The sequence below is a fragment of the Dermochelys coriacea genome, chromosome 1 (assembly GCF_009764565.3).
Source record: "Dermochelys coriacea isolate rDerCor1 chromosome 1, rDerCor1.pri.v4, whole genome shotgun sequence".
Lineage (NCBI taxonomy): Eukaryota > Metazoa > Chordata > Testudines > Dermochelyidae > Dermochelys > Dermochelys coriacea.
The window spans coordinates 19371443-19384870 of record NC_050068.2 but is presented as its reverse complement, the minus strand read 5'-3'; the positions used below and the strand labels follow the sequence as shown (position 1 = coordinate 19384870).

At 40.5% G+C, this 13428-nt stretch overlaps 1 protein-coding gene across 1 annotated transcript in view; it reads left to right on the top strand.

Annotated features, from left to right (window-relative positions):
- Positions 1-6633, top strand: part of DLG2 (discs large MAGUK scaffold protein 2) — a 1500569-nt gene extending 1493936 nt beyond the window's left edge. Inside the window, 1 exon segment of the mRNA XM_043504108.1 lies at positions 1437-6633. Coding sequence (XP_043360043.1) covers positions 1437-1543 — 107 coding nt within the window. The 3' untranslated portion in view covers positions 1544-6633.
- The last annotated feature ends 6795 nt before the right edge of the window (positions 6634-13428 follow it).

Sequence of the window (13428 nt, the reverse complement as noted above, 5' to 3'; positions counted from 1 at the left end):
AAGTGTTAAAACTGGGAGCTAGTTTGCCAATACTAGATGAAATCCTGTCCAAGTCAATGGGAGTTATGCCATTGACTGAAATGGGGCCAGGATTTTACCCAATGTGCGCTGTGGTTTATGTATAGCCTAATAGCATTGCAATGTATGCAGTAAAACTGAGAACAAAAATTGCCAGACCTAGAACTTCAGAAAGCACAACATTTCATTCAAGAAGCAACCTTTCAAAACATAGTGTTGTGTGTGCTGAAATGAAAACAGAAAACACCTCTTTCTGGCAATAGAGGAAGCATGTTCCTTTGTGTCAAGTTTTGAAGGGTTAAATACAAATACGTCTAGACTGTTTTTTGGGCTACAACAAAACACTGGCAATAGAGAGGTGTTCTTGAAAACAGGTCGGTGTATGAACCCTAGGTAACTAATTCGTTATAGACAAAGCAAAGGGACATTTGTATTTTTATATTCTAAAGATGGCTAAACACTACAAAACTATGTTCTGTATGTCTTGTAGCAACTGAACGTAGAGCTGCACAAAATATTCTGATGAAATAGCAGATTGCAGTGAATAAAGGGATAAAGTTTTCACACAAAAATTACAAAAAGCTCATGCCATCTTTTTACCAGCTCTAATTGAACATATTTGCACAAAAAGTATCTCCAGCTACCCTTTACACAGTTTCTACCTAGTTAGTTATGTTCTGAAGAGCCACTCTACTAATTTTCTAATGTTTTAATTTTCCCCAGATATAGGAAAGGTTTAGTGAACACATATAATGGTGACCTACATTTCAGTTCAGCTTTTGCCTTATCCCTGGGGTCACCCACAAAATCTTACAGCAGTAAAAATCTTTACATTAGTGAAAGGTGTGGCCTAATTCCATGGCCCCTATGAGGGTACAGTCTGCCAGGATGAAGTTATGGCCACAGAAGCTGGGGCTCCAGGTTTGTTAGAAAAGTGGGCAGTAACTAGTTCAAGAAGGGTGGGCCACAACCAGGTCAGTCAGAAATTGGACTGTGTATTCCTGCTACAGCTTCCACTGGCAGGGCTCCTAAGGAGTCCATTGGCAAAATGCAAAGCTTGACTTCCCACAACAGAAATCCCACATCCTGCTCTCTTTTGGAAGTGACTTCTTATTGGGATGCAGGTTTTCAGGCTATCACAACAAGGTGCCATATTTATTTCCCTGCCACAGCAAAGGTGAGCCCAGGCTAATGCTCTTACAATAAGCAATGACATTGGATCTCTGTTTTGGTGGATCACCACTGTATTGGACTCATTTGGGATCTTCAGGGTGCATGGCTTTCCCTACACTGCACAGTTCATGTGCATTATTATTATTTCTTCCAGTTTTATCAACTTCTAGGTTAATATTGAAACTGTGCTGACAACTGCTGCTGTAGACTGTACCAATTAAAAAATGAATTGTTTTCATTTGCAGCTATTGTCCAAGGAGAAAGCTTAGAAGAAATATATAATCAATGCAAACTTGTAATTGAAGAACAATCTGGGCCTTTCATCTGGATTCCTTCAAAGGAAAAGTTATAAATTAGCAACTGCACCTCTGATTATGACGGAAGAATATTTAGAAGAAAACTACACTATGCTATTTTGAGGCTTTCCTGTTTTTGTTGCATTTATGTTCTTGCAGTCAATGTGAAATTTTATGAATGTACAACACAAAGTGTTTGAAGCCTTGAAGGACAGTGATGGGTCAAAAGGGTAGGAACAAAAAGACTTTTTACCATACAAAGCAAATCTCTTGTGTGCGCAAAGCACCTGTTATAGGTATAAACTTTTGACATGGGGACCCTCTGTCAAAGGGAGCTAGCCACTACTGCACCCACATGGACATCATGAACGATTTCAGTGGCTGAGCTCAGTGTGTTGATCGGTTTAAAGAGACATTTCCTAGCTCTTGAACCTCGTGTAGGGCTTGAGCCTGCAAGGGGCTGAACACTTGACCCCGGTTCATACACCTGTGGGTAGTCCCATTAAAGTCAATGGGACTAAGCATGTGCTTAAGTGTTTTGGTGGATCAGGGCCACGTGCACCTTGCTGGATTGAGCCCATAGAACCTGTTCCAACTCCTATTGAAGTCAATGGAAAGATTCCCATTGAAGTTGGATTGGGTGCTAAGCTTGTCATTGCACATCAGTAGTTGGTACACCTTGACTTTGGTAACTATGCACATGTTTTGATTTCCAAAACCAAGTCAAGCATTTCTTTTTCCTCTGGACACACCATTATATCAGGAAATAACCCCTTGTAGTTTATTTCAATGGAATTTGGTGTTGGGAAGAGAACAGAAGCATTTCACATCACACATATACCCACTCACATGTGTAAGGATTCACAGTACATAAACTGACAAGGAGGGATACAACTGGGAAAAGCTTTAAAATTTTGGATTATCTGTTTTATCATTTATACTGATAGAAGGCACTTAATGATGGAATATTTATAAAAAATTAAAATATATTGATGTATAGAAACTAATTTCTATAGGTGAAAAATGTTTTGTGAGATATTTTGTAAAGATTAATTAATTGAAAGATTAAATATTTGCACCCTGGTCTGGCTGTAAAATGTAAAGAGGACCTTCAAGTTGCACTATCCCTTTTTGCAACAAATTATCTAATAATATTAACAAACCCTATAATTTCTTAAATTTTAGATGGCAATTTGCTTTTTTTTTCCAACTTAATCCTTCTCTTGCCTTTTATTTAATCATGATAAATTCCTATGGAAAGAACTCAAATTGACTACCCTACAGGGTGTTGTTGTTGTTTTGGAAATACTAGGATGATGCTTCTTTAAATTGAAACAGATGATTTTTCAGAGGCAAAATGTCAGGGACTTGAATGCAGTGTATTATTTTCTCTCTTGAAGGGTGCTGTAATCTTCATTGGAAAACATTTTATAATCATTCCTTATGCAGTAAGTGAAATCCAGAAGTGTTTAGTCCTTTTTGCCGGCAGGCCACTGACTATCTTGTGTCATCATTTCATTTCACAGTCAACAGGTGTTTTCACTGGACTGGGGCAATGGACATTTGTGGGGAATTTGGGGAAAATCTGTGGAATTTCAGCTTGGGGTATATGGGCAGGGGTGGGAAGTTCTTGCTTGCTGTTTCACTTGGCCCTTATTTCATATATTGATACAGATTTTGCTGTACCACATCTGGAGGATAGTTACAAATAGATGAACTGCCTTTGCTGGTGCTGGACCACATTTCATAGAAAACCCACAAAATACTGCAGGAGTCCAACACATTTTAGCTGGTGGCTATTTCGATCCTAATGTGTAATGACATTTTAAGGGCAAACATTTCAGTTACCGAGTTACTGATAGAATATTCAATTACTTGTCTATCCAAAACTTTCAGCCTTATGTCTCTATGCTGTCCTGATATGACAGGTACATGCAGCCACTCTCAGTAAATAGGCTGATTAGCTGGATGTTTATAAAACAGCCATCAGCAGTGACAGGGTATACAAATGGGTACTGTAGCATTCATTAGGCCTCATGGTTAACACTGCATTAAAGTGGATGTGAGAAGTTCATGCTTCCTCTATTGTTATTTTTTTTTCTGCCTGGCCAGCACAGATTCAAAGACAGAATACCTGTAGAGTTTCTAAACTATCTCCATCACCAGAAGGGCTAGACATTTAAAAAAAAATAATAATAAAAAAAAAAGCTTAGATTCTGGATAATTATGCAGAAATCCACAGGAAGGTCCTAGATCCTTGGAAGTCATGGATATTTCCATGCTGACAAAGTACTATTGTCTCAGGTTGGGCCTGAGCCCACCTGAACTGATAACCAAGTATCCCAAAGCAGGAACTCCATTCTAATTTTCAACTCTGTTTTTAAGCAACCACATCTGCTTCTTTGTTTCTTAGTTCAGCATGCGACCTTTTAAGATATTATCCTATTAGTAAATGTTCTGTTTTGTCATGTGCTGTGCTTTACAGTGAACAGTAACACTATGGCTGAGTACAATCAATTTTTCCATCAGTCTTTGGTTGCTGTAGTACATTATTTATTTTTTCCTGTCTGTTGTTTGTGCTTCCAATTTAAAGTTGCCATTGCACTTCTTATATTTTTTAAATAAAACATATATATATTTAAAAAAAAATCACCAACAGCAGCAATGAGAGGTCTTATTTCCTGTAGGGTTTATACCTCCATTTGTTTTGTGTCTTGATGTTTTGCGTTTCATGTTACCGCATACTCAGTGCTGCAGTTAATTTTTTTAATGCAGCCATTTGAAGTTGCATTGGGTGGCAGGGAGAAGAGAAATATGAAGTTAATTCAGTTACATCTGGTGCAAAAAAAAATCAGTTTGGCGCCTCAGACCATATTGGTGCTAATACCAGTAAACACTAGCAGATCTCTCTCTGTCTATATAAAAAAACTTGTAGGTGTCTAAGAGACAACATGCACATGCTGGACCCTTTAGGAAAAGTGTCAGATCACGTCACTGGTGCTATTTCTTATGTTCTGGCACAATGTGTAGCACCACAGGGTCTAAGTTGAACCAAAAATATCATGACTTATTGTCCATCCATGAATGATCACACTGACATCTTGCTATCTTTGTACAGATGTGCAATATTTCAAACTATTTATTTCTCCTTCCCATAATTCATCTTCTGTGCACTGGCCTCTCTTAGTACTACTGGGGCTCAATGAACTTACACTCTAGTGGTCTAACTGCCCAGTGCAAGAGCCTCTCTTTCTACCTTAATTCCCCTTTTCGCCAGTTAAAGAGGCCCTTGTCTACACTAGCACTTTGTAACCTCTTATATTAAAGGCGCTCTTGAAAATAAATAATAAGTAATGTAACTGTGTTAATAGGTAGCATGGTTTGATGAGCCAGTGTGGTTTGATGAGCTAGAAGGCACGCTGTGAAAGAAAAGTCAGGGTTAAATCTCTCCCTTGCACTGGGATTTCAAATCCTCACTCTGGAAAGCAATGCTGAATCTGAGCTAATAATAATTATGAGCCATCTCTAGCTATGTGTCCTAGTGACCTAGTTAGTGGACACCATCTCAGCTAGTTATATTATTTTTCTATGGAAAGTTTGATGGTGTGTTACACTTTCATCATTACAAATGCTTAGCAAAATTTAGTCAAGTGGCGGGAGGGGCTTGGGTTTTTTTGCTTTTTAAGTCCACAAAAGGATTATTCAGTGAGTGACCATGTGTGTAAATATTTGTAGAATAAGCACTCAAGAACAAAAGCCTCTGTCCTCTTTTTACAGCCTCAGAGTTAAAGCCATACCATGTTCCCCAGTCACAAAAGGAGGTCTTGCATCTCTCACAATGTTGAATGTGGATTTTTTCTCTTAAACAGCCTCTTTGCAATTGTATGCATGAGTTTTGTCTGGTGACTGGTTTCATGCACTTGAGTCCATTTCTTAATGAAGTAAATATATTTTCCAGTCCCGTCAAAAATTATAACACAACATCTAGTCAACTAGCGCAGCATTAATAACTGCTCATCAATACATCAGAAGAGGAACAGTTCCCTTGAAATATATTATGGGGCACAACCCATTATCAACACTGACAATTTAAATTCTATTCAGAATGCGGGGGTGGGGGTGGGACTGGATCCTCAGCTGGTGTACAGCATTGTTGCTCCATTGACTTGAGTGGTGCTCATCCCATTTCAGCTGTAGCTACATATAATAGTTCCCCCCATATTAGCCAATATTTAGGAACCAACAGTCTATTACTCCATAACATTAAGGGCTAGATTTTCCAAACTCCTCAGCACTCACAGTTTGGTCGAGATTTTTAAAAGTACTTAGCTCCCACCTGGATCTATTATTACTACTATGACTTAATATTTGTACTGGGGTAGCGTGTAGGAGGCCCAATCATGGAGTGGGGCCCCCCTGTGCTAGGTGCAGAATGCACAGAACAAAATGGCCAGCATCTCTGCCCCAAACAGCAGGTGGATTTTCAAAAGGGTTTGGCACACAAAAGCTCTTATTGAGAGTGACAGGAGCTATTAGGTGCAGAACACTATACCACTGGGGGCCAGATTCTGCCTGTTGGCCTCACACTGCGTTGGCACCTCACTCAGTTCGTTGATCTGGTTTAGACTAACCACAAAAGCCTGACATAAGACAGCATTTGAGAGGGTATATCACATCTAAACAAATGACACTGTTGACCTCCCCCAGTGGAATAATGAATTTTTAATTATCTTAATTTTTGGATTTGTTTCCTAAATTTGAACTGGCTAGTCTGAACTTTTGAGTGGCAACAGGCTGTACACACACTGCTTTTGTTTGATACTTGATGCTGTGTATCTGCTTGACGGGATGTTTCTCAAGCCAGATGTAGTTAGGGATAATCAGAATCTGAACTGGAGTTTACAAAATACATTATACAGCTTACAGTTTTGTTAAGTGTAAATATTCTACATCTCCATTCCATTTGTGTAAGAATAAAGCACACACAATTATAAAAATTGAGATGTATATTTCATACTAGTTGTGTCCTTGCTTATTTATTCCATAACAAGCTCTCAGTTGTGGTTCAGTTGTAAATGCTTGATAGAGTGTTTATAAATATGTCATGAATTTTATTATAAAATATTAATATTAAAGCATTTTTACACTTTATAGCAAATGGCTCCTTCACAAGGCATAATTTGTCTTTTTTTCCCCTTAAGGTGAAGAAGTAAAAGGGAATATGTATGCATTTAATTTGTGCTGAGACATGTTCAGATTTATTACACATGCCAAACTGTTAAGATAAACACAATTCTGGCAGTGAGCAGATACTAAAGAGGAATTATAGAAATATAGAGCTGGAAAGGCCCTCGAGAGATCATCTAGTCCAGACCCCGCTCCCCCATACATACACATAGACCGCTCAGGTATGCTTAGACCATCCATGACAGGTGCCTGTCTAACTTGTTGATAAAAAACACGCATGATGGCGAGTCCACAACTGCCCTTGGTAACCTGATCCAGCACTTAACTATCCTTCTAGTTAGATTTTTCCTAATGTTGTACCTAAATCTCCCTTGCTGAAGATGAAGGCCACTACCACTTGTTCTACCAATCGATCGCTGTCGTCTTTATATCAGGTTCCAATCAGTCTTCTTTTCTAAAGTCTAAACATGTCAACTTTTTTTTTAAATCTGTCCTCACAGATCCTGTTTTCTAGCCCTTTGAGCATTTTTGCTGCTCTCCTATAGTTCCCTCCAATTTGGCCACATTGTTTGTTAAGTGTGGCACCCAGAATTGGACACAGTCCTCCTGCTGAGGATCACCAGAGCTGAGTAGAGCGGGACCATTACCTCCCAAACCTTACATACGACACTCCTGTTAATCATGATAGAGCTCTTCCCGCTGCACCGGTCTCTTTTTTGAGAGAGAAGGAAGAAGCTTCAGATGTATTGTATGGAATATTAAATCATGGGGAGAAATGCCATTTTCCCTCTGCCTTTGACATTTATTGGGTACAGTCAATGTATGTGTGTGATTTCTTGGTGTATGTTTCTTTAAGGAGTTGTGTTATATTTCTAGGCTCACATGAGTATTGTGTGACCATCAGACTTAATATTTTCTTTTGTTTAATTCACACACACCAGACTTAACTGAAATGTTGGCTTAGTGGAACATACGCTTCTATTATTCTGCATTGTACTAACTGGCATGTAACATTGGCCCTGGTCCTCCAACTGAATCTTTGCAGATGGCTCTTTGGGCCTATGTGAAGCCCATTGACTTCAGTGATTTCTCTGCACAGGTGCAAAGCTGACTGCAGGGCCTTTGTTTTTAATAGTAACTGATAGAAGAAATGGAAGCATGGATCAGAGAACTGTAAATGATAGTTTATAGAGCAAAGCTGTCCATGCACAGAATTTTCAAACAATGGTTAATAGTCAAAGCAATAATTGTATTATTGTGTATTTGACAGAGCCAGAACTTATGGGGACATCTAAAAGTAGCCAGTAGAGTAGCCATGTGAGTGCCCTGCTTCCTCCTCAAATCAGAATGTTAGGGTTTTTTATGTTGACACGTTTACTGAGAGATGCGTCACAGGGCAGTGTTGCTGCAGCTATCTCAGCAGCTAATCTAAGCTGTCCTGTGGAACAGCATTGTGGAAAATACAACACAGCTAAAGTTAGCCTCTTTGCCCCCACACCCTATCGTCTCTCCTTAATAACAAAACTTAGCCTTTTATATAGCACTTCAGCTTCAAAGTGCTGTGCAAACATTAATTAATGATTAACACCTTGGACTACATTCTGAAAACACACCAGACGCTAGTAGAATAGGTAATATCGTAATTGCAGGAGCCCCCTAATAGCAATGACGATATGTTCAAGCAGCAACAGTAAACACAGCTAGCCTACCTGGTCATATTAAGTATACTACATAAACTACATAAATGCCTTCTCATTCATACTAGCGGAACTCCCCTCAATGCCAGCATGTCAAGTCAAGACTCTGAGGTTGCACCAATGTAACTGAGGAAAATGTAAGTATTGAGCCCTGCAATCGGAGAAGTGATTGCAGCATGTCTAGACTTACCTGCGCTAGCTTTAATCTAGTTAGGTTAGATACCAATAGCTGCAACAGCATGGGCTCCTAAATCATTTAGGTTCTCTTCAAAATTTCCCTGCTAGTCTGCATAGTTATTATCATAAAGAAATCCAAACTATGCTGATCGAGCCTGTAATAACCATATCAAAGGTAGGCTTGGGCAGAGTCACTCTTGAAAAGTCTTTATGTACTAAATGAGCATCTCAATGGTTTTGCTTTTCCTTTTTCTGTTTTGTTTTTGTCAAGTGTTTTGTTATGAAAATAGCTGTAGCTCAGCGTAGTCCTCAGGTGCAGGTAGAATGGCCTTGTGCCAGAACAACTTCCCCCAGGGCGTGTTTCTGGTAATGCTCCTATTTCTTCAATTTCTACTGCCTATGGAAAAGCTACTGCCTTGGCAATGTCTGCCACTGTGCTGTAGAACATACCCAAGGGGTGGGTTACAGAGCCAAGGAGAGGCATTCTAATTTTAGCCCCCCAAGATGCCGAATTAGTGGTGCAGAGGATCATTAAGCACCCTCAGCTAATCTTTAGTACTGAAACTTAGAGCTGGTCTACACTGAAAGGTTAGGGTGACCCAGCTACATTGCTCAGAGGTGTGTGAAAAATCCACACTCCTGAGCGACGTAGAACGCCGGGTGTTTAAGTGCTAGCTTGAAGGAAGACTTGGTCTGTTGACCTTGCTCCCACCTCTCGAAGTGGTAGCTTAACTACAGCGACGGGAGAATCCCATCTGGCTCTGTAACAAGTATCTATATGCAGCATTTCAAGTGTAGCCATAGCCTTAGACGTAGCCCATGGTGAGAAAGAAGTAAGACTAAGGGACCACTTGAGTCAGTGGAGTTACGCTGTTGTAAAGCGAGCGTAGGTGTGGTCAGAATCACGCCCATGCGATACACCAGTTGCCTGAATGAAATCCCAAGATAAAAGCATGAGGGTTTTTTTTTCCCAGTAAGTATGGAACATATGTGACTACTGAGTAGATTAAGGATACGTGTGTCTGAATGCCCTGCTGCTGGAATACAGTGCCCATAATTCAAGAAGGATGTTGATAAATTGGAGAGGGTTCAGAGAAGAGCCACAAGAATGAATCAACAATTAGAAAACAAGCCCTACAGTGATAACCTCAAGGAGCTCAAACGATTTAGCTTAACAAAGAGAAGGTTAAGGGGTGATTTGATTATAGACTGTAGGTATCTACATGGGGAGCAAATATTTAATAATGGCTCTTCAGTCTAACAGAGAAGAGTGTAGCATGATCTAATGGCTGGACATTAAAGCTAGACAAATTCAGACCGGAAATAAGGTGTGGAATGGCATGGGCCGAGGGATGTGCTGGCCACTGCTTCACGCAGCCCCCATTGGCCTGGAACAGTGAACCACAGCCAGTGGGAGCTGCAGATAAACAAACCATCCCGGCCCACTAGCAGATTTTCCTGCCGGGCCGATCCCTGCCATATACAATGAAGTCCCCAGTGAGACTGAAGGAAGAGAAGGAGAGATCAAGCAGCAAACAAGGAGCAAGAGACCCAGAAGAAGTCGACCAGGTTGGGGTTAGGGAATGTGACAAGCCTTTCCCCTTTGTGAGGGGAAAGTGGAGACCCGTGGAAAGCTGTCATTTACATGAGAGCAAAGTGTGAGTGCAATACAATAGAATTTTCTATCTGCTTTGCACTGGACTCTGCACTGTAAAATTGTCTAGACAAGATTCAGGGCAACAGAGAAGTTGGACCACAGAGTCTGACTTTCAAAGAAAGCGAAGAGCTTTGTGGAGACAGGGTAATCTAGCAAATTAATTACAATCATACGGCTCTATTTGTCTTTAAGCTACAAAGCACTCAGCTGGTCTTTGGGGTAGGATAATTGCAAAAAAAAAAAAAAGAAGTACAAAGTAGGTGGTTTAAACCTTAGAGGATCAGATCCTTTTCTGGTGTAAATCTGCACAACTGTACTGAAGCTGAGGAGCTAAGCTAAAATTCATCATTGTAATCGTTGCACGAGAAAGGTCACATGGAAATCACATGAAAAATAAACACAGTGCACGTGTGAAATGTGTAGTGCTGCTCCTGTTAGAAGATGATGGTGATAACAGATGATTTCTGAGAATAAATACAATTTTCAGCTGCAATGAAACAATTTTTATAGAACCAGAGCAGCTTCGGTCTCTTTCCTGCCATCTGCAGCAGCAGCTGTTCAAAGGGCAGTCCACTGCCATTATTAAACTTCAAAGCATTGGGCTAAAATGTCACTGTTAAAATAATGCCAGAATCTTGACAATGTCAACCATGGCTGCATTTTCAATTTTCTTTGTAACAAAACAGTTTAAACTGAGACAAAACAAAATACAGATTTGGAAGAATTCTTCCCATTCTAAAGAGTTTGGCAGCATATGTTTATCAAATTTAGTTTTTGTCTAGGACAAAAATTCATACTTTCTACTCATATCATTACCTAGGTCCATTAGAGCTTGTCGAATATTCTTTGCTGAATACATTATTCAGAATCTGTTACCATTTATTCATCAAATGGTATATTCAACTAGTATGTTTTGGCTGTATTCTACCTGCTCTGTAGCTTGTTGGATCTGATTTGCTGAGTAATTTATTTGATGAATACTGACAGTTTTTCATGAATAAATTAATGGACAGATATTTCTAAGCATTCGGACAGCTCTAATCTCTATGTACATCTGACGTTAAAATGTCTGACACTTTCTGTACACAGATATTATTATTACCTCAGTACTAATTGCCTGGGGGACCCATAATCCTCCTTTTGCCACTTCATTCCATTTCAGAAATACTAAGAAAAAGAAAATATATATGAAATACTGAGGATCTGTGTGTAACAACTTGGGGCAACCCTGTACATTCCTAACTTTAGAACAATGGACAAATAGACCATTACCATATAGTCCAGTCCGGGATTCAGCTGGACCCAGAAGAAGCTGGGACAGGAAGGGGGGAGTTGTAGTCAGTGCAGATTTAGATGTTCATAAGGTGCAGATGAGTTCAATAAAACATATAGTATCTTGCTTTTTCAAGATCTGAGTATTGGTGCATTAATTGAAGAATTTTCCAGGCACCAGGGCTAAAACAATGGGGATCAGCCAGGGGGATGAGAGGGGAACCTTACAGGAACAAAGTAGACAAAGGGGGCCTTCTGTCTTATGTAGATAAAACACAAATAGTCATGGAAATTCCTGAGCTAAACACAACCACACTTGCACTTACCCAAGCACGCACACAAATGAGGGCCAAAATGCTCCAAACTGCACACCTCAATGTAATCCACATAGCTGACTCCAACCCCCCCCCAACCCTTGGGTCCAAATGCATACTAAAGCGCCTGTCCCAAATCCATGTGCCCAGAGAAAATCCACAGTCATGACCCACATGCTACTCAGTCTGCAGAGAGTGATGGATTGTGTTTCAGGGAATCTATATTTGTGCATTGATCTGTGAGGGCCAGATTTTCAAGTGCTCAGCACTCACAATTGAAGGCCAGATTTTTGCTTTTCAACCTCTGGTCCATGGACCCTGGGGGTCCACAAACTATGTCTAAGGTTTCCAAAGGGCTCCACACCTGCATTTGAAATTTTTTAAGGGTCCGCCAATGAAAAAAGCTTGGAAAAAAACCACTGATCTATTGTGTTTCTATGCTACAGCTGCCAGCAGCTGACCTAGTAAAGATAAAACTCCCACTGTTAGTGACTCTAAATGATAATGCTTAAAAAGTAAAGCATGGGGGGTTCTTGCACCCTCTAAGGCGTGAGTTGTTTTCCTCCATATCATATCAGTGTAATATAGCTGATGACCATGAGCTCTGTATACATCGCTTGGAATCCATTATGCCATGCGGGGCTGAACAGCTCTTTTTGGGGGTGAGTTGTACTGGAGGTGCCTTGCTCACCTTTCCTTGGATATGCTCTCTCTCACCCATTCCAGGAAGGCAGATGGCTCTCTGACACCATAAGGGGCAAAGCCATTGAAGGGAATGTATTAATTTACAGGAGCTGTTTACCTTAGATCATCCTGGTTAACAACAGATGGCTGGTAGAGCTTGAGACCTTCATCAACATGGAACTGAGTTAAACCCGTGCAGTGGTTACAGGTTCCTTCACAGCCAGACAGAAGCATAAATGCAGTAAGAGATGCAAACGCCTGAATGTAAGATTCCTGACCTTCAATAAGCACTGAAACAAGAACACCCAATAAACTGCAAAATATCAACCAGACAATGCAGTATTCATCTAACTGGCCCATAGGCACTGGAGCTGAAGTGCCACAGGGTCTCTGCCCCTAGGAATCAAGGTCCTGGTAGCTCTGCACAGGGAAAGATTCTGATTCAAGATGTTCTGCCTGAGCATATAGTGGTCACTTGCGGGCTGAACAGAGAATGAGTCCCAGGGGAAGCTGGAACTGACTTAGCTGCATCCCTTGTAAATGTCTGGAGCATTTGTGTGTTTGGCAGCCCCTGGCTGGTAAGATTTTTGGCACTGGGACAAGTACATAGGAGACAGTGGCAGGCTGAGGGGATATCTTACTGAGTACTGAAGGGATGTCCACCTCAGTAGGCTTAGAAGTATTTGAAGACTGAGACAAGATGTTGTCTTATCTAATGTACAGGCGTAGCGGCAGCAGAAGCATTGCTGGGGACGTTTTAGGGTTTGTTTGTATTTACATTTCTGTAATCTATGTATCTACTTGTAACTCTTGTGCTAGGTGGACCAACAGCAGAAATTTGAAGCTGGGACCTTCAGATCTATAAGCACAAGTCTCTATTGCTTATTGTCAGTCAGGTGCATGTGTGCTCTCTCCATATGCTGGCTCAGCAGACCTTGATAATACTATCCAGA